This window comes from Globicephala melas, chromosome 6 (assembly GCF_963455315.2).
Source record: "Globicephala melas chromosome 6, mGloMel1.2, whole genome shotgun sequence".
Lineage (NCBI taxonomy): Eukaryota > Metazoa > Chordata > Mammalia > Artiodactyla > Delphinidae > Globicephala > Globicephala melas.
Window position 1 is genome coordinate 2,957,625 of NC_083319.1, and position 23,004 is coordinate 2,980,628.

General features: G+C 65.9%; 1 protein-coding gene across 3 annotated transcripts in view; it reads right to left on the reverse strand.

Annotated features, from left to right (window-relative positions):
- The window catches only part of BRD3 (bromodomain containing 3), a 32,816-nt gene extending 10,683 nt beyond the window's left edge, over positions 1-22,133 (reverse strand). Inside the window, exons 1-7 of one of the 3 annotated variants that reach the window (XM_030838385.2) lie at positions 21,989-22,133; positions 7,656-7,981; positions 6,669-6,806; positions 5,910-6,057; positions 4,930-5,144; positions 2,773-3,144; positions 335-463 (exon numbers count right to left, since the gene is read on the reverse strand). In XM_030838385.2, coding sequence (XP_030694245.1) covers positions 335-463; positions 2,773-3,144; positions 4,930-5,144; positions 5,910-6,057; positions 6,669-6,806; positions 7,656-7,868 — 1,215 coding nt within the window. In that variant the 5' untranslated portion in view covers positions 7,869-7,981; positions 21,989-22,133. Of the gene's footprint in view, positions 1-334; positions 464-2,772; positions 3,145-4,285; positions 4,371-4,929; positions 5,145-5,909; positions 6,058-6,668; positions 6,807-7,655; positions 7,982-18,992; positions 19,550-21,988 lie in introns of those variants that run through there. The other 2 variants (XM_060300213.2, XM_060300214.2) reach the window with 2 other exon arrangements.
- Between the last annotated feature and the right edge of the window lie 871 nt (positions 22,134-23,004).

Here is a 23,004-nt window from a genome sequence, read left to right on the forward strand (position 1 = left end):
TGAAGTGCAGGGCAGCAGGCGTCTGCCTTCTCTCCGTCTCCACCTTGGCTAGAACACCCGCTGGCCCCCACCTGCTCGCCGCTGCCCACCTGAGCCTGCAGCTCCCAGGAGGCAGAAACTGGCCTCTTGGCCACCACGTCCCTGGGGAGCAGGCTCGGGGCCTGGCCGCCACTCGGCCGCCGCTCAGGGGAAACGTGCCCGTGGACGACACCCCGCCCCTCCCCCGGGAGACACGCCCTCCCAGACACCCATGTCTTTCCCGGGTGCCTGCCCTGAGCGGCTGATCCCACCTGTGCCCAGGGGGCCCCTCCCCACACAGAGCACCTGGCGTTACCTGCAGCTTCCTGGCCATGGCCACCACCTCGTGGTCGGGGGGGTTGTACTTGTAACAGTTGGAGAACATCAACCGGATGTCGGCCGCAAAGCCCTGTGCGTCTGGGTACTCACGGCTGTCCATCTTCTTCTGCAACACACAAGCCACGGGGCGTGAGGGCACCGCTGTGCCTCGGGACCCTCCGCACGTCCACCGCCAGCCCGAGACCTCATCTGGGAGCCCAGGGAAAAGGTGGAAGGGCGGCCCCGAGGGCTTGGAGGGGAGGGCCCAGGACCCCACAGAGAGGCTGACACTCAGGGAGAAAGAAAACGGTGCTCCCCAAAGTCCCAGCTCCCGCAACCAAAGTCCCCAGCTCTACGTTTTGGCTAACTTCACACGTCGACACCCCGGTTGGCAGGAGCTCCGGTGGGGAGCAAGCAACTTCTGGCGAAAAGTCGCTCTCTACCAGTTTAGGGGGCTACTCAGTTCTCAGAATGAGACGTTTAATTTTCTCTCCTGAGAATCCAGGTCCTGTTAGCTAGCCTGCTTCACAGAGCACCAGGTCGTCCCACTGCCCCGCCGGGAGCACGGGATGACTGGCTCTGCAGGTGGGGACAGAAGTGCAGCCAGCCAGGGACCACAATGTGGCAGCTAAGATCGGGGCAGACGGGGCAACGGCTCTCGAGGGAGAGAGCTCCCCATGCCTGATGGGTTCACACAGATATGAGCTCGTCACTCAGGGACCTCGTGTCGGGGGTATGAGGTGCCCGCTCATCCTGGGGGCCATGCTGTGCTGCAGCAGGACATTGTGGGCTGGAGCCTAACCACCTACCTCGCCGGCACCTAGACTAACAAAGTCCTGGCCTCGATGGAGGGGTTGGTGGTGGTCAGACTCCAGGACCTGCAGCCTCTACAGCCTAGGACACACCATCCTCCTCTGCCCGCCCCCCCCCCCGGAGAGCTTCCAACAGCACTGGGGCTGCCTGGCTCCAGCCCTCTGCACAGCCTCCCCAGTCTGGGGTAGCTCAGCCAGGAAGGAGAAATGGGCACCCGAGACCCTCTCAACTTCTGCAAGATTCTCAGACTCCGGCCCTAATTTGACAGCCGGCCACTTTCCCGGTGCATCTGGGAGCCCAAGTACCACTGCCCCACAGTCAAAACCTGCTTGGAAAGAGCCAGCCTGAGCCAGGAGCTAATCCAGAAAGATGTGACCAAACCATCAGCTGGAACGATCTCTGGAAAGGGGGGCAACGATACCAGAGGCTAGGTCTTCTCTCCACCCACCTCTGCTTTGCTTGGATTTTTGACCCTCTGTTCCTATCTTACACAAATTGAAAGAAAAAAATCAGTCAAAGAAAAGTAGCTGACGCTCCTGGGCTCCCAGGAGGAGCAGGGCCACTGCAGCACTGAGCGAGTCCGAGAAGGCCGGAGCCCTGCCCTCGCAGTTAGGACGAAGATCAGAGAAGGCGAGGAAGCTGCTCGGTCACCCAGCCCAGCCGGGCCCGCCTGACTCGGCCAGCTCCCCGGGAACCACGGCCCTAGATGGCCAGGTCTGTCCTGTCCCTTGGCAGGGAGGAAGACTTCCATTAAGGAGAGAGAGTCTGCCCCAGACAGGTATACACGAGGCAGTGTCCAGGTACACGAGGCAGAGTGACTGAGCCCAGCGGCTCAGGGCCCAGACGCCATCGGTGCAAAGAAACCACCTGCCCCTTTTGTGGGGTTACCTTTCCAGGTAACGGTCCAACGGCCAGGGACGTTCCTCAGACCGTCAGAGACCGATCCAGACCGAGGAAGGGCAGCTGTGCTGGGGCCCAAGCCCGACGGGGGCTCAGGAACCCCTCCTGCACGCACTCTGGGAAGACCCCGGGTCTCCTGCCCTCGAGGCTGCCGCTGCCAGCCGGGGGATTTTCTCCATCTCTGCCTGGCCCAGACCTGCTCTTCCCTGCTTGTACACAACTGACCTGACTCGGACGAGAACCCACAAAAGCCAAGGGGCAAGCCCCCAGTGCAGGAAGACCCTGCTGCGGGAATCGGGAGGCCGGGGCTCCCGGTCTCAGCTCTGCCACCACCCCGTCCAGCACCCACTTCCGTCCAGGGAGGGGCTGGGCCACGGGAAAGGGCCACCTTGCCTAATGTTATTACGAAGACCTGCAAATGCGCCGGGATGAAAATGAACGAGATGACGAAACCAGCTCAAGAGGAACAGATGACGAGGAAGCTGCCGGTTCCGTGGGCGCAGGGCAGAGCACACCTTCCTCCCTGACCCTGCCAGACCCACGCCAGGGCCCCGGGCCAGCCCTGAGGCCCCGTTTGCCGCTGGAGGGCAGGCCAAAGGAGCCGGGCAATGCCCCAAGCCTGCTGCGTTGCCCCCGGGCCGGCACAAGACATCAGCACCACGACAGGTGCCAGGGGCCGCCCAGACAGGGGAAGGGGGCCCGGCTGGCTCACCACCCACCTACCTTGACGGTGCTCAGGTCCATCGGGTGCTTGATGATGTCGTGGTAGTCGTGCAGCTCCAGGGCCTCGGCGTCCACCGGCTTGTAGAAGGGCCAGGCGTAGGCCGCGTGCTTCTTGGACAGCATCTCCTTGAGGATGCTGTCGCAGTGCCGCAGGTGCTCCGAGAGCCGGCCCTTCTTGCCCGCGTGCTGGGGCACCTCGCCGTCCTCCAGGTCCTTCTTGGGCGGCTTGATGGGGCGGCCCCCGCTCTCCCGCCGTGCCACCACCTTGGCCTGCTTGGGGTCCGCCAGCGGCGGGGGTGACTCGCTGCGGCTGGCGGTGATGGCGGACGTCGTGGGCGTGGTAGTGTCTGCTTTCCGCTTCACGCCCTTCTTCTGCGACAGCAAAACAACAGTGAGCCCCGGGATCCGGGATCCGAGCCGCTGCGGTGGCGCCCCTGGAGCGCGGACCAGCCGCCAGGCACCGAGCGAAGCAAGGACATGCATGGTCGCGGCCATCCTCCCGGGGCCCCGCGCCACGCAGGACGCCGAGGCTCAGAGGGGCCACGTTGCCGGCCCGAGGTCACACAGCTGGCGGTGGTGAGGCTGGACTCCGAACCTACCCCCGGGCCGTCCCTGAGCCCCGCCCGCCCGCCAAGACCCCAGGCCCCGCGCAGTCACGGTGGGCGCTCACCACCCCGAGCGGCGTGAGATGCAGCACGCAGCCCACCCGCGCCTGGGGTTGGGCCGCGGCTCAGGGACTCGCACAACCGAGGTGGCACCGTGACTGGGACCGTCACCAAGTGGGACTGGGGCTTGGGGACAGCAGGGACGAGAGGACCCCCGCTGGTCAAAGGCCCGGGGGCGTCCCAGACGCGGGCCTCAAAGCTGGCGCTCCCAGGACAGTGGCAGCCACGGGACGAGGGGGGCGGGAGGAGCATGCGGGGGGCGGGGCGGGGGCAGCGGCCCAGCCGGGAAACACAAGCAGCAGCACGAGGTTGGGGACCAAGGACGCGGGGGGCTAAGTGCCTGGGCAGGGCTGGACTTGACCCTGAGGGCAGCAGACGCCACACAGCTACTTCCCACCGGGGTAGGAAACACTGAAATGACCAACGAGCACTTGGTGGGCGTGTCCAGTGCGCGAGCGCGTGTTTCGTGCCTGGGTGGCCAGGGTCGCTGTGACCCCGAGGCCAGCCCAGGGGGCTCCCCGCCCATCAGCTCGGGCGGGCGGAGCAGCCCCTGGGAGCCAGGCGCACCTGGGCCGCCGGCCTCACGGGGGTCTGCTGTCCAAGCGCCACCAAAGTCACCAAGCCGCTGCCCCCAGGCTGGCGGGCACGAGCCAGCCACCCACACACACTTCACGGGCGCCCACGGAGGCCAAGCACGTGCCGCGGGGCCCGGGGGCTCATGGGGCCATGGCAGACGGGACATGCTCCAAGACAGCCGGGCGCTGAGTGAGGCGGCCGGGCCAGGCGCCGCCCGAGTACAGGCAGTGGAGGCCACGGGGGAGAGGAAAGCGACGGAGATGGCGTTTTACCTTGGGGAGCCATTTAACCCCTCTGAGCGCCTGCTTCCTCATCTGTAAGATGGGGGAAATACTGCCCGCCCCAGAGGGCCGCTCGCTGTGAGGGTCAAATCGGAGAAGACGGTACACATCAGTGGCCGGCACGGGGCCTGCTCAGAGCAGGAGCCTCGGCCGTCCTCGCTGGCCCCCGGATCTCGCGGGGAGCGCTCGCTCCGAGCCCAGGCCCGGCCGTGGAAAGCCCGCAGGGAGCCGGGGGAGGGACGTGCGCGCGCACTCACGGGGGCGCGAGGAGCAGGCGGAGGCCGCCACCGCCCTCCCCGCGCCGAGGCAATCCGGGCGCAAGCGCGGGCGGCGAGGGCCGGGACCCCCCTCCTTTCTGCGCCCCCCACCTCGGCCCACGCCCTGCAAAGGCCGGCAAAGCTGGGGCTCAAGCGCAGCCGCCCTCACCAGCTGTGTGACCTGCCGCTCCGAGCCTCGGGCTCCTTGTCGGTGTCAGGAACCGCGGCCCACCTCACGGGCGTGGCGGGGGAGGGGACCCGTCCAAAGTCACATACGCCCAACTCCCGACAAGCGGTCGGTGCCAGGGGAAAGCGGCAGAGCGCCCTCCTGCCCGCCCCACACCTGCCTGCATCCCCTACGCCCCGGGGGAAGCTCACCTTGACAACGGGCGGCGTGGGAGGGACCACGGGGATGATGGGCGTCGCGGGAGGGGGCGGGGCGGCAGCCGGGGGGACAGGGGCCGACGTAACGTTTGCAGTGATGGTTGGCACAGGGGTGGCAGCAATGACGGGCGTCTGGGAGACCGTGGGGGGGACGCTCTGGAAGGGGGTTGCCGGGGAGACAGAGGACACGGCCGCCACCTGCTGCGTACCTTGAGGACAAAGGAAAGGAGGCTGAACTGACCCGGCTCTACCAGCGATGCTTCTGGACGCTGCCGGGACCATCTCCTCCAGCCAGGGCCCGCCGGGTGCCAGCAGAGCCCCTCCTGCCGAGACCCTGGCCCTCATCGTGGCTGCCTCCGTGGTCCGAATGAGCAAGCCAGGACAAGGTGCACAGCCCGGTAAGGAAGAGCCAGGGGGTTGACTCGGGTTCCACAGGTAGCCAGCCTCAGCCCCGTCTGTAAGTGTGAAACACCCTGGCCTCTCTGGAGGGCTGGGCCGCCCAGGAAGCTCACCATCGGGGTGCACCTCTGCTCCAGGTGCCCGGACCAGGTAAGGTCACCCCCCGTGCTGACCCTAATGCCCACCGCTCCCTGACAGGCCACAGAGAACACAAAGTGTGCCGAAGAGGCAAAGTCCTCGGAGGGGACAAAGGGACAGCGTGGCTTCCAGAAGAGGTGTCCTCAGAGCTGGGGGGTGAGGCGGGTGGGAGAGGAGCAGCGCGCGGACACAGCAGGAGCACGATCCCTGCCCGGAGCGAGGCTCCAAGGCAGGCGGCAGCAAGGTCACCAGGCCTGCAGGCCACACACAGCAGAGGCCCGGTTCCCGGAGCTCCGATCATCACTGACCCAACCTTGCAGATTGGGTCAGGAAAACTGAGCCCAGAGGGGCGGACGGACCCTCAGAAGATACGCTGTCATCGGCGCCCTGCCCACCTGCCAGAGGTGGAGAGAAGGACTGCACGTCCACCCCTTTACCTGCACTCTGGGTTCCCGAAGCTGGTTTCCGGCCTTTGCCCTTTGGAGCAGGGGGTAATAACTCAACTTCCTCCTGGGGCATCTGGGCCACTTTCTGCAGAAAAATTTTCTCTAAGGCTTGGGCCATGAGCACTATGTCATCTGTGGGCTGAAGACACAGGAGAGGCAAGGTTACCTGCTGGAAAGGAGCCGTGTGTCTGCAGCAGACAAACACATGGCAGTTGCTCAAGAAAAACATTTATTTAGCAAGCTGTGAAGGGACGTGGCGGGGCGGGAGGGCGGCAAAGAGAATATATTTTAACGTGGAAACTCTTGGAAGAATTCAAAAACCACAAAGGATAAAAACCACCCTTTATCCCATCCCCCGGAGGAAAAAAGGTCCAAGCACGTGGGCGTTTTAAAGCGTCTGGTACATATCGACGCCCTCCGAAAAGGCTGTTCTAATGTTCCCTCCTTGGAGCAGGGGACGGGGCCGGGGCCGGGGCCGGGGCCGGGCGGGGCGGGGGGGGGGGGGCGGTCCACACACAAGGCAACCGCTCAAGCGCGTAGCCTGTGGGACCCACACAAGGGGATCGCGGCCAGACAAGGGCTGAGCGCGAGGCTGGGATGCACCCTGGGCCTGTCTGAGAGCTGCTGCAAAGCGCCCAGCCCAGCCCGGCGGGCACCGGCCAACCCCAGGCTGGCCCTCCACCCCAGGCCTCCCCGGGCCAGGGGCAGCTCACAGGGGCGTGTAGGGCCCACGCCACACCATTTTCTTACCTTGTTATAAATATAACAATTTGTAAACATGGTGTTGAAGTCCTGCATACATTCACTCGCGCTCCAATAATAATTATTCTCCAGTCTCTTCTTAATAGTCCCCATATCCATTGGGTTTTTTATTATCTTATGATAATCCTAAGAAAGAGATTTTCAGGGGTGTTACTGTTGGATTCAAATTCATGACGACTTTCGCGACTCCCAAGCACAGAGACTGTGCAGGGGGCAGTCTCCTCAGGGATCTGGGTACTGGGGCTGGACCCAAGTTTCTGTTCACCTGGGGGCAGGTGGGCGTGAAGTCTGGGGCAAGCGCTCGGCCAGCATAATCCCTGCTAAGCCCCCGGCCTAAGCAGGGTTCTGTGTGGACGCACAGACCCGCAGGGCTGGGGCAGAGCCCAGAGCTGCTCTAGGCTCCGGAGGTCGGGCTGAGACCCCTCCCCAGATTCCAAACTTCACTTGGGGGCCCGCAGTGCCCGGAAGCCAAGCTGGCCCAGGACCCAGGCCGCCAAGTGCTAGCCCAGGGCTTCCCCTCGCAGGACTCAGGGGCTCTCTATTCGGGTCCAAAAGAGAAAGCCGTCAGATGGTCAGGTCGGCACCGGGCACGCAGCTGAGGCGCTATCCCTGGGGAAGTGGGCCGCACCCCTCTCGAGCGCAGGGTCTCAGGTGTGCACGCATCATTCCGCAGGACAGTGCCGGGCACAGGATGAAGACACAGGTGAGCCTCTAGGCCTGAGCCCCATCGCCGGCTCCCCCTTCATCCCCCCACAGGCCAAGGGTTCTCCCCGCTTCCTGCACCTGGGCAGCCGCCCTCCGTTCCCCCACTCGCCTAAGCATCCCCTCTGCTCCTTGGTCATTGTGGGTCCTGAGCTGTGCCTGGCTTAGCAGGACCAGCCGCCTCCAGGCACCATCTCTGCCAAGGCCAGGGGGGCCGTCCTCCCAGGAGTCGGGGCCGCGGAGGGGCAGGGCCGGCGGGTGGGGGCCACTCACGGGCAGGTTCAGCTTGATGGCGTCCACGGGCTGGTAGAAGGGCCAAGCGAACTGGTGTTTCCAGAGCGTCTTCACCACCACGTTCTGCATGTACTGCAGCTGGTTGGTCTTACGGCCGGGCTTGGCGGGGTTGGAGACCTCCGGCGGGGGCGGGTTCACGGGGCCCGGGACCGCCGGGATCCCCGCAGGGGCGACCGTTGTCGTGGTGGACATCCTCCGGCTGCTCGCTCACTGGCCGTCACGGCAGCAGCTCGGAGAGGCCCTGGCTTCCTCTGTGCTCCCCGCCGAGGTGCGACATCCCATGTCTGGGCCCAGTCAGGCAGCACCTGCGGGGGAGGAGGGACGGCAGGGAACGGCCGGTCACCCCAGGCCCCGCCGCCTTGCCTGGGTCCCCGAGCACAGCCGTGCGGTCATGTGAGGCCACGTCGGCGCACTCCGCCCGGTCAGGCCAACCCTCACCTGTCAGAGAACCACTCTCCCACTGCTGCCCTCAGGCTGGGGCAGGGAGAGACACAGGTGACGGGAAAGAATGCCAGCAGGTGCCACCTGGGCAGGCGGGGCGGCGGCCGTCCAGGTGGGGGCCACTGTCGGCTCACTGCCCACCAGCCGCCTGCTGCTCTTGACTGTGGCAACATTTTAGGGAATGATCCGCACGTAGAGAGCTACGACGTGGACCGGCACAACGTGCGTGGAACCACGCGTGGCACACGGAGCCAGGGCCCTCTGAGTGAGGCCACCGACGGAGGTTCTAACGTGACCATGAGAACGGGCTCTGGTTTGTGATGGCGGCTGGGCTGTGGACACGGCCGGCCCTCGGTCAGTCGGGGTGGGGGTGGAGGGAGAAGGCGATGGGAGCCTGCAGCCTCAGCGAGTGAGGGGCTGCAGGACCACACCCCGACTCTCGGAATGTTCTCTGAGTGTGGAGCTGGGAAGGAAGCGGCTGCCGCTGCCCCACGTGTGTCCCCAGGAGACCAACTAGCACCAAGAAAAATGCCGTGCAGTAAAGGATGAAGGGGCTGCCCCCAATATCAAAACCCCACCACGTCTTGGGAGGAAGTCGGTGGTCCCAACGTCACCTGAGGATGCAAAACACGCGGGGGCTGCACACGAGATCTGGACCCGGGCGGCGTCTGTGCACGCTGCTACCACGCAGGTGTTTATGTGCACCTGTCACGGGATTGAGCCGGGTTGGGCTGGGTGGCAGGGCCCGCCTGGGGGCCGGCCTTCGGGGAGGACAGAGCAGCGCGTGTCGGCCGCTGGAAACATGCTCTCTACGACGTGCGAAAGCAGATCGTTAAAACTTGGGAGAGTTTTCGAGCTGGCTGACGGACGTCCTGCCGGAAGCCTGCTCTGCCACGTGGGCGTGTTTACACCACGGTCATCAGCACGAGGTACAGACCAGGGCCCCCCCATGCTGGCTTGTTAAACCCCAGCCAGTGCCTCCTCAGCGCCCCCCGACCAAGAGGGAAGAGGACTCAAAACAGACGCCGCGCACACCTGGCCACCGAGCACACCTGCCCCGCTTGCCCGCCCTTCGTCGGAGGAGCGCTCTGGAGCACCCCTAGGGGCCTCCCCGCCCGCCATCCTGGGGGCCTGCAGCTCCTCTCCTCCACACTCTCCCCGGGCGAGCGGGCGCCTCTCACGCGCCCCCATCTCGCCAACCCGGGGCAGCGCCCTGGCCCCCAAGGCAGCTCCGTACAGAGGGCGGCCGTGCCCGCCGGGCAGGCGGTGCTGAGGCTGCAACACACCACCGACGGAAAGGCGCCTGAGTGCTCACCCTGGAGCCCCACCCCCAGCAGGTCTGATCCCTTCTGGCCCGGCACCACCGCCTCCTGCTGGGGTCTCTGCGAACCTCCCACGGGCCTGCCCTCCCCTGGACGGCCTTGCCCTACACGGGGCTCCTGTCCAAAGCAGCACTGCCTGTCCCGCTCTGGCCAGTGACTCGTCTCCCTGTCCTGGCTGCTGTGGCTACGCAGGCCCGCACCCTCCCTCTCCTCCTCTGGCTCCTCTGCCCCAATGCCACCACCCGCCAGGGCCTCCCGGACCCTCCCGGACCCCGGGCAGCTCAGGGGTGCAGAGCAGATGCCGGGGCCAGGCTCCTGTTCGCAATCCCAGTTCTGCCCTTCGCCAGCCATGGGATCTGGTCCCCCTGTGTCCCCACAGGGCTCTGTGAGACTAAAGGGATCCAACACAGAGTGCTCAGGAAGGTGCTGGACACATACCAATCGCCGCACGGTCCTGCCGGGACGGCTGAGGCGGCTCCCTACGTGGGGGGACCCGGGATCCGTGAGGGAAGGAGGCACCCTGTTCCTGCCACCCCCCCCCCAGCCTGGGCCTAGATGCCAGCCCGGTGCACTGCGGGCCGCCAGGTGTGGGGCGGGTGGGCAGATGCCCAGTACCCAGCGCTGCTGCTGCATGGTCCAGGGAGCAGAAAACGGGCGGGACACAGCACACCGGCCTCCTCCGAGCACAAGGACAGACGGCCACAGCTCTCTGCAGGGATGTGCTGGGGCTGCCATCAGGACCCTCGGCCTGGCCTCTGCCCTGCCTCCCTCTTCTGACCAATCACCAACCACCCCGCACCCACGGCTGAGCAGGAAGCCGGCCGCCGCAGCAAACACAGGACACAACCCCATCGTGGGGTGAGCACCCAGCGGCTGCAAGGCAGAGCCGGCGGGGGGTCCCAGACTGCGTGGCTAAGCTCGCCGAATGCCAGCGTTCACCCCAGGCCACAGGGAGTCCCGAGGTGTGGAAACACTCGGGACCCCAGCAGGGTCTGTGAGGTCTAGAGGCGACACATGCAAAAGGTGCTGGATGCCCCACGGCCTGGGGGACAGCACGTGGCAATGGGACCTCCCCCTCTCTGCAAACAGGAACGTTGCCCCCAGCACCTCCACTGGAACGAGGTGGGGGGGCCCCCATGCACTCACAGCCCTGCAGGGACGTGCGGATGACCGCAGGGGTTGCAGTGTCCCCCGTCAGGTTGTGCCACAGAGCACCCCCCACGGCGGAGGCAGGCGCCTGGCTTGTCCTCTGTCCCCGGCAGCCTGGGCACCAGCTCAACAGGGAGGAAGGAAGGGAGGGCAGCTAGAGTGTGAGAGGTTGGGGGGCACCCCCCTCCCCACGCCCCTTCCATCCCAGGAGCCAGGACCCATCTCCTGGGAAGGGCTGCGTGGCCGGGGAGGAGATTGGCAAGGGACAGCCGGGGCGCTCGGGCATGACCCTCTCTGGTGGGACATACAATCGCACAGGTCACCCTGCGCTGTCCCCTCTGGGACGGCGGGCGGAGTAAAGGGGCCACGCAGCTCCCTGCTGGGGCACAGCCTTCACTCCTTCACACGGAGCCCAGACCTCCGGGCCGGCACGTCCGGGGCGAGCGGAGCCGCAGCGAGAGCCTGGCCTTGCCTCTCCCGCAATCCCGCAGACCTGACAGCGACCCCGAGGAAACCAGACCCCGGCTGAGCATGGACGGGAATGCAGAAGGCCCCACGCCGCCTCGGGACGCTCCCACGGGGGGCAGGAAGATGATGGACGTCCCCAGCACTCAGGGCCTCACACCCACCGCATACGGGCCCCAAGGCTGCTTTCTCCCTTTCTGCTGGCGGTTCTGAACCGGTGGATTTTTTTTTTTCTTTTTAAGAACGTGTTACTTTTGCAAAAAGAAAGAAGTGTAAAGGGATTTCTCTTTTGGAAAAATGTACAAACATGGCCAAGCATCTCAGAGCTCGTCTCCCTTCCTCTGGGGCCTGGGGACACTGCCCCAGAGTCTGGGGACAGGCCAGGCAGCCCCGTGTGCTCCGTCCAGGGGAAATCCGGGGGCCGCGACGACCCCGAAGTCTTGGCTGGACCTCGGCAGGGCCACCAGTGGGAGGCGCCGTCGGCCACCCCCGTGTCGCCCGGAGGGCCGAGAAATCCCCCCAGCGCCCACCTGTCGGGGCAGCAGAGGGACGTGGATGGATGCCAAGGGTGCCGCCCAGCTCCCCGCCGCCAGCAGCTGTGCTGTCCGTCAGCCTCCCGGTCTGGGCGGGGGTCAGGGCCACATTCTGAGACCGGAAGGCACAGGCTGCTCCCAGAGAGAAGCTGGAACTTAAACAGTCTACCAGCTGACCCTGTCACAGGGCTCAGCCCTGAACCGCCATCAGTAACGGACAAGAGGTGTGAGGGACATGGGGGTTTGAAGCAACAGGAAGGGGAGACTGCAGGGGAGTCCCCCACTACCCGCGCCCAGGGTCCCCCGGCCGCACAGGAACAAACTCTCACCGTGCTTCCTGGAGAAGCACGAAGAAATGCACTGGGTGGCCGGCCACGGCCAGGAGCCCTTCACACCTCTGCTGAGGGTGAGACACCATGTGGTCCTATGAGGTCAATGACCAGGCCCATCGCACAGATGACAGGGCTGAGGCTCCCCCATCCCTGGGCTACTTCCTGAGCCTGGCCACGTGGAGATTCGGGGACATAAGCCCAGGACCCCGTGCCCCTCAACCTGGCTCCTGGCATCACGGGTGACACAGGGTGAGAGGAGGAGCCGGGCAGCTAAGGACCCAGAGGACCCCACTGCAACCAACGGCAAGGCCACCTGGCGAGCCCTGGGGGCAGGCACAGGCCAGCAGTGCCCCTCCAAGTCCCTGGCCTGATCCTAACTTCCGGCCAGAGATGCAAAGAGGGCCCCAGACACGAGGAGCACGCAGAAGGGCAGCGGGGAGTGCCCACTTGGGCCTGCCACACCAGGGTCCAGTGCCAGCTCCCCTCCTGGCTGAGCCCCGGCAGCATGGCCATCAGCTGTCTAGTGCCCCCAACGCAGCCCCACGGATGGAGGCATGGCTCCCCGCCCACGAGGACGTGGGAGGCCAGGGACATCATGGAGAGTGCTTAGAGAGCTGGGTGACACGGGCCCCTCGGGTGGAAAAAAAGGAGGTGCCCGTGGTTCCCAAGCCACGCAGGGAGGGGCCACAGCAAAGGGACAGAACCTGAGGGTCCCTGGATACGCACCTCTGCCTGCCATGAAGACACCATGAGGTTACACTTGGGATGGACCCGTTTAAAACACAAACGCGGCTTCCCACTTCTCCCAGTCGCCACGTCCCGGCGCACCAGGAGCAACCCGTCACCCTCCTCCCGACCCCACGTGGTCCTGGCAGGGAACCACAGGCCACCCAGCTGAGCCGCCCTGGCCGGAGCCGGCGAGCTGCGCAGGAGACGACGAAGGTGCAGACGGAGACGGCCTGTCCATCGGAGAGCAAGGAAGGAACCTGCTCCTCCGCACAGCTCCCCCCGGGCCGGTCCCCTCCCGGCGGGCGCTGGCCCCTCGTGGGAACACAGGCCATGCCAGGCCCCACCCAGGAGAGAGGCCTGGTCACCCTGCCCAGCAGGTCTCACCAGCTGGGGACCCAAAGTTGCCATGGGGGCCACCAGACCTCGTCCTCGAGGGAATCCCAGTGGGGTGCCCACAGGCCCCCAAATCAAGGGAAACAAGGCAAATTCAGAGTGGGGGGTGGGTACCAGAAGGGTCCGGCCCGTTCCCATGTTCCAAGCCATTGAGGCTGGGCGGAGACTCCACGAGGGGCCACAGAAGGAGCAGACAGAAGGTCCGGCTGGGACCCCACCCCGGGTTCCCTGGTCAGCCCGTGGCACCCCGAGCTCACAGGTGGCGTGCCAGCTCAGGCTCTCACCACATTGCCGAGCTGCCCCCTGGGGGCAGGAGCAAAGCCCCCCCAGACGCCCACCCTCCTGGGACAGCCCGTGAGCCCCGGGAACACCTGACATCCCCTCTCCAGCACTCGGACACGAGAAGGCATCGCCCACCAGGAACGGGGGGAGCAAACACCGCCCCCCGGCCTCATGGGACAGGCCAGAGCCTGACAGCCGCTCTCCCCGAGCCAGGCGTGTCCTGAGTGAACCTTTCGGGTCTCAGAACCCAGCCAGTGCACCATTCCGTGGGGTGGGGGGAGGGGGTCTCCCAGAGACACCCCCAGCCCCCTGGGTCTGAGATAACATACCAAATCAGACACGACATTCTGCAGGGAAACATACAAATGTTCAGTCTAAGAGGAAAAAAGGACCACAGACAGCCTCGTATCCGCTGTCAAGGGTCAGCTTTCATCGCAAAAGGATCAGGAGAAAAGCTCACCCCTCCGCAGAGTAGTGTTCTGGGGTCGCAGCTGGAACGGAGGAAGGCGGCCCATCACGGGGGTCGGCCCCCACGTGGCCAGGAGGGAGGACGGCCGGGGCAGGCGAGGCGGTGGCCCCTGACCCCAGCGCCTGTGCCCTGGGCCAGCTTGGGAGAAGCACCTGCCGGGCAGTGAGGCAAGAGGCATCTACCTCAACGCTGTCTCTCGGACCATCTCTGGGGTCCAACGTCAACGCCCTGGGGGTGACGGTGGCGCTGTGTCCTTTTATAACTCTTAAAGAGCCCTTGTCTTTTAGACGTGGGCACCAACGTCCTACGAAGGAAATGTGCCAGGAGCTTGCTTCGTGACAACGGGGAGGTGGGAAGGGGGCTGAAATGAGCGGGGGTCTGGAGGGGACAGGACGGAGCAGGGGTGCTCGTGGCAGAAGCTGAGTACTCTGGGGGCCTCTGCTGTCTCTCGACTGGCCACGCTGGAAAGCCCCTGCCCCACCCTTTTCCCTGGGTGCTCAGGACCCTGCGTTGCCCACCACCACAGCAACAGCGAGATTTGGGGAACATGACCCTACTCCTCGTGCCACACACCCCCCCCCCCCCGCCTGGCAGAGCAAAGGACTACAGGTGAGGGGGTGGGGGCAGATGGACTCAGGCAGGATAACCCGGGACCGGGTGGGGCAGTGCAGGTGGCAGAGCCCAGCGCCCTAAGCCCAGACGTATAAAACCCTCAAGTTACCAGGTCTCCCCTTCACCACCCCCAAGCCCCCAGCGGGACGGGGGTGTCTCATCTCCTGCGGGCAGAGACGTGCAGCCCGATCTCACCGGCGTCACAGCCCACCGGGCCCGCTCCACACGGCCGAGCTGGAAACCAGCCTTCTAGGAGGTGGGGTTCGGAAAGGAGCCTTGAGGATCCGCTGGCCCGGCTGGTGGTGCACACCGCGCGGGGACACCCGGGCCGAGGGCAGGGACGGGGCCCCACCCCTCAGAGGGGAAACCGAGGCTCGGAGAATCTCCCCCACCCCCACCTCCCGGGGCTGCCCGACGGGGCGGGAGGCGGCACCGCAAACGGGGCGAAGGTCAGAGTGAAGACAACCTTCCCTCGAAACCACCCAGAGAGGAAATGCTCAGACAGACCACAAAAGCCCTTGAACAGCAAGAGAAAACCCAGAGACGGGGCTTCTGGTGGAATCCTGAGGAAGCGTCCAGAAAGCCAAACAGCTGGCCAGCGGCAGGCGGGGGACACAGGCCAGTCACCCCACCCTCCAGAGTCACACACTCGCCACTCCGTGAGGGACTCACGGGAGCTGGACACACCTGGCTGCAGACCGGGGCAGGCGGACCCGGAGGTCATGGCCATCTCCCCGCCCCTGGACTCATCCTCTGGGACCCACCTCATTCCTCCCTGGGGAACTGGAATTGGAAATAAAGTGCAGAGAACCGGCCCCTGTAGGCTCGCTCAGCCCAGAGGGACACATCAGAAGAGCCTGGACACCAGGGCTATTCAGGGTCCTGGACAAACAAGGAGGGAGAGAGTGGGGACCTCTGTCCAGGTGCCACTGTGGGAAACACCCTGAAAACGCAGCAGCAGCAGCTCCGGCCCTCCCGCCACAGACAGGACCACAGCAGGCAGAGGAGGGCACTCCTGGGCAGCCTGGACCCCGACAGGTGTCGGGGGGGATGCTAGACGGAGGATGCCGGATAGAAGGGCAGAAAGAGCCTCACTCACCAGCATCAGGGGAAGGGCCTCCAGCCACGGGGGCGGGGATGAGGCCGGGGGTCAGAGGAGGAAGCAGGTGGAGGGGGTCCTCAGGAGGCTCCTAGGTTGGAGGGCGTTGGGCCTGAAGGGGGAAGTCCTGAGCCACATTCAGGAAGGAGGGGAGGCTTGTAGGGGGTGCTGACGTTCAGAGGGGTGATCAGAGGTAGGAAAAAAGCCAGGGAGTGACTCCACCATCCTGGGGGGGGGGAGGGGCAGGGCCTGCGCTCCCTCCGCCTTCCCTCTCGCCCTGCTCAGACCCACCGGCCTTCCTGAGTCGGGTGACTCAGGGATCAGGTGAGTCAGGCACCCCTGGGGGGCCCAACGCTGCACGGCCCCGACTCCCTGGGCCCCATCCTGGCGTCAGTGTGGGTCACGTGGGCTCCACTTTCCAGGTGGGGGGGCAGAGGCTCAGAGATCAAGGGGCACGAGGCCATCCAGTCAGAAGCAGAGCCAGGCTGTGAGCAATGCCGTCCACCCAACCCCGAAGACTCCTCCACCTGACCTCCCTGGTGGCACGGTGGTTAAGAATCCGCCTGCCGATGCAGGGGACACGGGTTCGAGCCCTGGTCCGGGAAGATCCCACGTGCCGCGGAGCAACTAAGCCCGTGCACCTCAGCTACTGAGCCTGTGCTCTAGAGCCCGCATGCCACAACTACTGAGCCCACGTGCCACAACTACAGAGCCCGCGTGCCAGAACTACTGAGCCTGCGCTCTAGAGCCCACGAGTCACAACTACCGAAGCCCGCGTGCCTAGAGACCGTGCTCCACAACAAGAGAAGCCACTGCGATGAGAAGCCCACGCGTGGCAACGAAGACCCAACGCAGCCAAAAATAAATAAATAAAACAAATAAATTTATTAAAAAAAAAAAAACACTGCCTCCTGGAGCTCCTGCAACAATCCCGCAGAGACAGGTGGCGGTGAGCTGCAGGAAGGGGCAAGGCCCGCCGCCCCAGCTCCTTTGCCCCCGAGCAGCCGGGCCTCAGGAAACAGGATCCGTGCGGGCAGGGTCGGCTTCCGTGACAGACGGAGCCCACTGCCTCCTCCCGTGGGGCCCCAGGGGACGTTAGGTGGGCGAGCGGGGGTCCTCCGCACACTGGGCCCTGCTGGCCACCACCCCCTGCCCACCCCCTGCCCGGGCAGGGAGCAGTGCTACCACGGCTGCCCCCGAAGGGGCTCTGCCTGGAGCGCCTTGGCCCCGACCAGGGCCCCAAGCCCACCGTTGGTCTGGATCACTTCTGCTCCCCACCGGCAAGGGACCCCATCGGTCCCACGGAACGTCTGCAGCACCCCGAGGCCTATGGCGTCTCCTGAGGCACCCTGCCTGGCCCACTGAGGGGCCGGCAGCCACGGTCCCCCTTCCTGACGCCACCATGTCCTCTCGGCTCTGCACTCCCGGCACCCAAGCACCTAAGGCTCCTTCTCGATCCAGTTTTCCCTGATGCCCCATGTTTCTCCCCAGCCCGCCAGCCCCCCTCAGGGAAGCCAGCCTCTGAAGGTTTCCCTTCTGGCCAGAACGTCGGCCTCACCCTGGACCCGAGATACCGGCTGTGGTGGGCGTCGCCAGCCCTGCTGAGTGGGGCTCACTGCTCACGGCGGGGGTCAGGCCAGCCGCCCCCGCCCCTCCTCTGTGAGGCTCTGTCTCCTCCCACCTTTCAACCAACCTACCCAAAAGAAAAACCAACTGCAAAACCACAAGAAGCCGCTGTGTGATGTGTGTGTCGGGGGGGGGGGGCGTGTTAAGCTCCATGGGGCTTCTGGGAGGGGGGTGAGGGACCCACCACTCGAAGGGGAAGGTCAGGGGACACAGTGAGTGAGGACAGCGTGACCGGCGCCACACTTTGTCTTGGAGAGGGAAAGGGGGGACCATCCTCTCTGGTAGGGGTCAGGCGGTCACACGCACTTACGGGGGGACCCGGCCCTGCGAGTACCAAGGCTCGGTGTGCTGTCATCACCCCCGGGGGGTGTTCTGTGCCCGTCCCAACAGAACACCCCCCATTCAAGGCCCGACGCGTGTGCATAAGCAACCCCCAAAACCCCGAGCCAGGCACTGTACCCCAGACCAGGCCGAGGAAGTGGCTGTCCCCCAGGTCCCTCTCAACTGAGACCCCAGGGAGAAGCCCTCAGAGGGAAGCTCTGACCCCATCACCCCACCTAACAGACGGCACATGAGGCGGAGAGGGCCTGGGGGGCCACGGAGCCCAGAGGCACAGCGGCAGGCGAGCAGACTGGGAGCCCCCGACCACTGCCGGATCCTGATGTCGAGGGGCAGCCAGCCCTCCACACCCCTCACCCTAGCTGCCCCTCGGGGTCAGCGGCAGGAAGGGCAGCCCGCCGGCGCCAGCCCAGAGCGGGGCCGAGGATAGGATGGTGCAGCCTCGGTAAACCAGGGTCCGAGTTAGGCTCTCATCTCCCCGACCCTGCCCAACACAAACACATTCCCCGGGTGCCCACGCCTTTCCAGAACAGCAGGTGCTCCCACGGGAGGGCTGTCCGGAGCCTGGGAGCCCTGGAGAGGGACCGGCACCCATTCCGGCAACCAGCACCAGGCTGAGCTCAGGCTCCCGAGGGCTGGGCCCCCTGGCCCGCCGTCGCTGGGACGTTTCCCACAGCCCGAGTGCTCGCAGCGGAGCACATCCTGCTGCCCCGCCCAGCCTGCGGGGCGTGGGGGGGGTCTGTCATCCCAGGCGACAGTCACACGGTCACTGGTGTCTCCCCACCCCAGACCTACGACAGCCTGGTGGCAGCTAAGACAACAGAGCACAGGGTGGGCGTGCGCCTTATCTGGGGTGCACAGCCAGCAGGGCCCCAGCTCTTAACAAGCAGCACCAGGCTGGCACCACCACGGCTCTGCCCGACGGCGCAAGCGGGCTTGGAGCTGGGCAGCACCCCGTTCCTGCCCTGCCTTTCCCTTTGCTCCCGCGTTTCATCCCTGAGACACCGTCAGGCCAGACTGCCCCCAGGCTCCGCCTCCTCCTGGTAATGCGTCACGAGGGTCCAGCCGCACGACACGCATGCATTCGGCCTCACGGGAGGCGAGGGCGTTCCTGCCCCCGCGTACCGGGGACCTCGGCGGGGACCCTGGAGCCCCAGCCCCCCCGAACACCCTCCGGATCACACTCCTGAACATCACTGTGGAAACGCTGCCACACGGGTCACCAGGCCCAGCTGCCAGCACTGGCAGAAAAATCCCACTGGGGCGCCTGAAGCCCGCCCCCCCCACCCCCCCCTCCCCGCATCCCAAGTGGCAGTTCCCAAGCAGCGGCAAAGGGACTCTCCCAGGCACCTCGTGACCTTCCGGTGCACTCTCCCAGCACTGCAGGAGGAAGGGAGGGGGGCTTCCCCCCAAGTGCACCTGCCGGTTCTAACTCGAGGTTACAAAGGCCCTAAAAAAGGGGTTAGGCTGAGAACTGATTCTCCTGTGGGATAGTTAAAACCTGGCAAAAGAAATAAACACTCACCCACAGCACTGACACAGCAGAGCCTCCGGCCTCTGGACAGACACCCACACACAGGTAACCGTCATCTCCGCTCCAGATCCAGAAAGTGACGCTTTGCCTTTAAGAGGCCCGTGCTTCTCAGAGGCAGGACCACAGGCACCCGGAGCAGGGGTGCAGGTGCCAAAGGGATTCGCAATGGGCGGGGCGGGGTGGCTGAGGAGGTGCAACAAGCCACTCACCACCTGGGCACCTACCAGCAGCCCCGAGCCAAGCACACTGGGCAGTGCGCGCTGCTCTGACACCTGCCGCGACCAGGGGGCAGAGCCTCGGGTGGGACGGCGGGCGGGCTCCCGAGCAGGGGGCTCCCCTGACAAGTTCCCAGCAGGCAGGAATACGGCCAGCAGGACGCTGCTTTCTGCCACAATTCACTAAAGTCTCCTTCGGAAGCAAGGAATGCTGACTAGATACGGCCCTGCTAATGCAGGGTCTGTGGGCCCTGCCGGGGGGTTCTGTCGCTTTACAGCTAGACCATCACGTGGGGAGACGGGAAAGGCGGACCAGGCTACTCACACACCCACCCACACGACCGCCCCGAAAATCCAGCGACCTGCAGAGAGGCTTGAAGCAAGCGGCCAGATGCAGCCGCTCGCTGGGGGGCGGTGGACCCCCCCCCCACTCCCGACCCAGCCCAGCTGCCCCTGGACCCACTGGATGAGAGCCGCTCTCCCGAGGAGAACAGGGCCCACCAGCGGCGGACGGAGAGCCAGGCGGACGCTGGAGCCGGCCCGCCGGTGCCGAACCAACCACTCCACTCGGGGCCGCGGCCAGAACTCCCCAGGGAAAGCTCTGTCGCCGAGAACCAGGAAATGGCCGTGCGCCTCGCCGCCTGCCCGGCGCAGGGCTCGGGCAGCTGGCAACTCGCCAGCCTGGAGGAAGAGGGCGCAGGAACAGCCGCCGGCTGCGGCGGGCGGTAGGCGGTTCGCTTTTTACCCCGCCACCACCCTCCACTTTCACTTTCTGCCCGTGACCGCTCTGCTGGGCCAGGCAGGCAGGAGCAGAATATTTACAAATCCTCTCCCTTTATTCAGAGCTCACTTCCCAAGCACGCGCGGGCTGTGGTGGAGAGAAAGCAATTACTCCACTTTCTAAAAACAAAACAAAAATTGACCTGGTGCTACCCGTCCCTCCTCCCCGGACGTCCCCGTGGCAGGGCTGGGACTGGATCGAAGCTTCTGAGAAGCTGCTTGGGGCGGGATTCCAGAGTCCTGGGGCCCCCGAGGTTACCAGAAAGGTCAAAGCGAAATGGCCCACACCGCCCGCCCCAGATGCCGTGTGCCCTATCTCTCCCGATCTGTAACCACCAGCACACATCAAGGCCTCAAGACAGAAAAGGGCAAACACAGAGCTTTATTTGCAAATGAGAGGCCGCACTCAGGGCTGCCAGAGGACGGAGGGAGGGAGGGGGGAGGGAGGGAGGGAGGGAGGGAGGGAAGGAGGTCCCTAACTCCTGAAGACTCAGCCTTGCACGGGTTCAGGCCTTTTCTTGTTACCCTTGAAAGCCAACTACTCCCCCAGAAGACATGCCGCCCAGGCAACTTTGCGTAGATTTCAGGATCTCCCCAGGGCCACTCCATGGACCCAGGAAAAGAACTCCTATTTTAAAGAAAGAGTCAGGAAGAAGGCCTACAAAAGCAGGATTAAAAAAGAAAAACAAAAAAAAACTTTCGTCTTCACTTGGGGGGGGCACGAGGAGGAGGGGCCAGAGCGACTCCTTCATTTACTTGCCTTCCGCCCTCCAGCCAGTTTGCCCACTGATACCCAATGCCACCTCCCCATTAACTCTGCAGCCACAACCCAGGGAACACACGGGGGCACCCCAGTTATGCACTTTTGGGTAGAAAGCTTTCAGCCAAAATGAAGGATCGCAGGATGGTCAGGGACTGGGCCCAATGGCGGGAACCCTCAGGATGGACCACGGGACCGCCCCACGTGGGTCTCCAGGCGGACCGGTTCCGTACCCCCACTTTCATCTTTCCAAAACTGCGCCCTAGCCCCGAGGGAAAGGAGGCGGCCCAAGACCTCCACCCCGGCCTGCCCCCGGATGAGCAACCGGTGGAGGAAGAGGACTCCCCCGAGCCCCAGCTTTATTCACGGGGAGCCCACGAGGGCCAGGGGGCCGTGTGAGGTTTGGGGTGAGTACTTCTCCCCGATGAGCTTGTGCCGTGCTGTCAGGCCGCGGCCCACCCTGAGTGGGAAGGAGGGCACGCACCCCCGCTCCTCCCGCAACTCAACCTCGCCCGGATTAAGCGCTTTTCGGGCTGATTTCAAAACGGGAACTGGGTCTCCTCTTGGCCGCGCTGCAACGACCCAGCAACTCCAAAGGGCTCAAAGTCAGCTCGGGCGCCTAACTCTGGAGAAATCGGCCTCCACGCCACGCCGCCCGCTCCCGGGCCCGGCCTCGCCCCCCGCCCCGGCCGCGGCTACGGCCCCCGCGCGAGACCCGCGGCCAGGAGCCAGGGCGGGCGGGACGGGCGCGGGGAAAGGGGCGCGGGGAAAGTGGCGCCGAAGCGCACCTTCCCCTCCACGTCCGCCCCGATCCCCCCCTTCGAAAGATGGCGGGCGGAGGAAAGGGGGAAAAAAATCCTTTCCGTGAGGGAGGGCGCGCGGGAGATCGCTGGCGCGGGGCGCGCGGGCCGTGCCAACTCCGGGCTGCGCGCCCCGGCCGCGGCGACGCCCCCGAACCCGGGACGCGGGCGGCCGGGAGGGCGCGGGAGGAGGGGAGAGGGCCCGCGCCGCCGCCGCCGCCGCCGTCGCGACCCCGGGCCGCCGCCGCGCTTTGTTGCATCGTGGCCGCGCACAAAGGCGGAGGCGGCGACGGCGTCCCGGGCGCCCGGCTCCCCGGACGCGCCGGCGGCCTGCGCGGAGCGTACGGGGCCGCGCTCCCCGCCCCGCCCGGCCCGCCGCCACCCGCGCCGCCCGCCGCCCCGCGCGCGCAAGGAAGCAAGAGAAAGGCGTACTTGGCCTCGGCGGCTCCTGCGGCCGTCCCCTCCCGGCCCGCGCGGCCGGCTCCTCTTTGGCTCGCCGGCCCCGGCAGCATAATAGACGCGCCGGAGCCGAGCAGGGCTCATGCGCTGCGCCGCGGCGCCTGGCGGGAGTCGTAGTCCGCGGCCGGGCCCGCGCCGGGGCCGCCCAGGAGAGGCCATGGCGCGCGGACTACATGTCCCGGCCCCGCCGGCGCCGCGCCCCGCCCCGCCCCGCGCGCCCCCGCCCGCCGCCCGCCCCGCCGACCCGGCCGCGAGCGGGCCCGGGCCGGGGGGCGCGCGGGGGTGGGGCGCGGCGCCGACGGCGACTCGGGGACCCGGCGCGGCCCTCCCGCGCGCCCTCCCGCGCAAGGGACGTGCGCCTCTGGGCGTATTTCCTGGTGCTCGGGGAGGCGCGCAAAAGGCGGGAGAGCGGCCAGCGCTCGCCCGCCGCTGCCGCCCGCACCGGAGGACCCCGGAGTCCGGGGGGCCGCCCTTTAACCTCAGGCGCGCACGGTCTGGGCGGCGCGTACCTGCCGGGCGCCCATGTTTGTAAACAAACCGCGTGCCTAATTAGCCTGGCGGGGGCGCGCGCAGGAGGGCGGGGGCGGGGCGTCGGCGCGCGCGCAGGGGCGGCCCCGCCCGGGGAGGAGTCTCGCTCGGTCGCGCCCCTATCTACCTACCTCCCACAACCCCCCACCTCCCGTTCCCAAATCAGGCCACGGCCTGGGCCCCCGAGCTCGCTGTCGTGGGAGCGGGCGCCAAGTCCCAGGAGCTGGCGAGGAGCAGGGGATGTTCCCGGCTCTTCCCGGAGACCTGGCCCCCCCAGCCTCTTTTCCCATCTGCCCAGTGAGGGGCAGGAATGAGATCAAAGGTCCCTAGCCTGAGGTTCCAGCAGTGGGCCACAAAGGTAAAAACTGGGGACTCTGGCCCTTTTTCTGTATTTTGAAAGGTTCAGCTCGTGGACACGTTTCAGATCTTATTTTCAGTGGCAGTTCCTCCTGTGTATACAT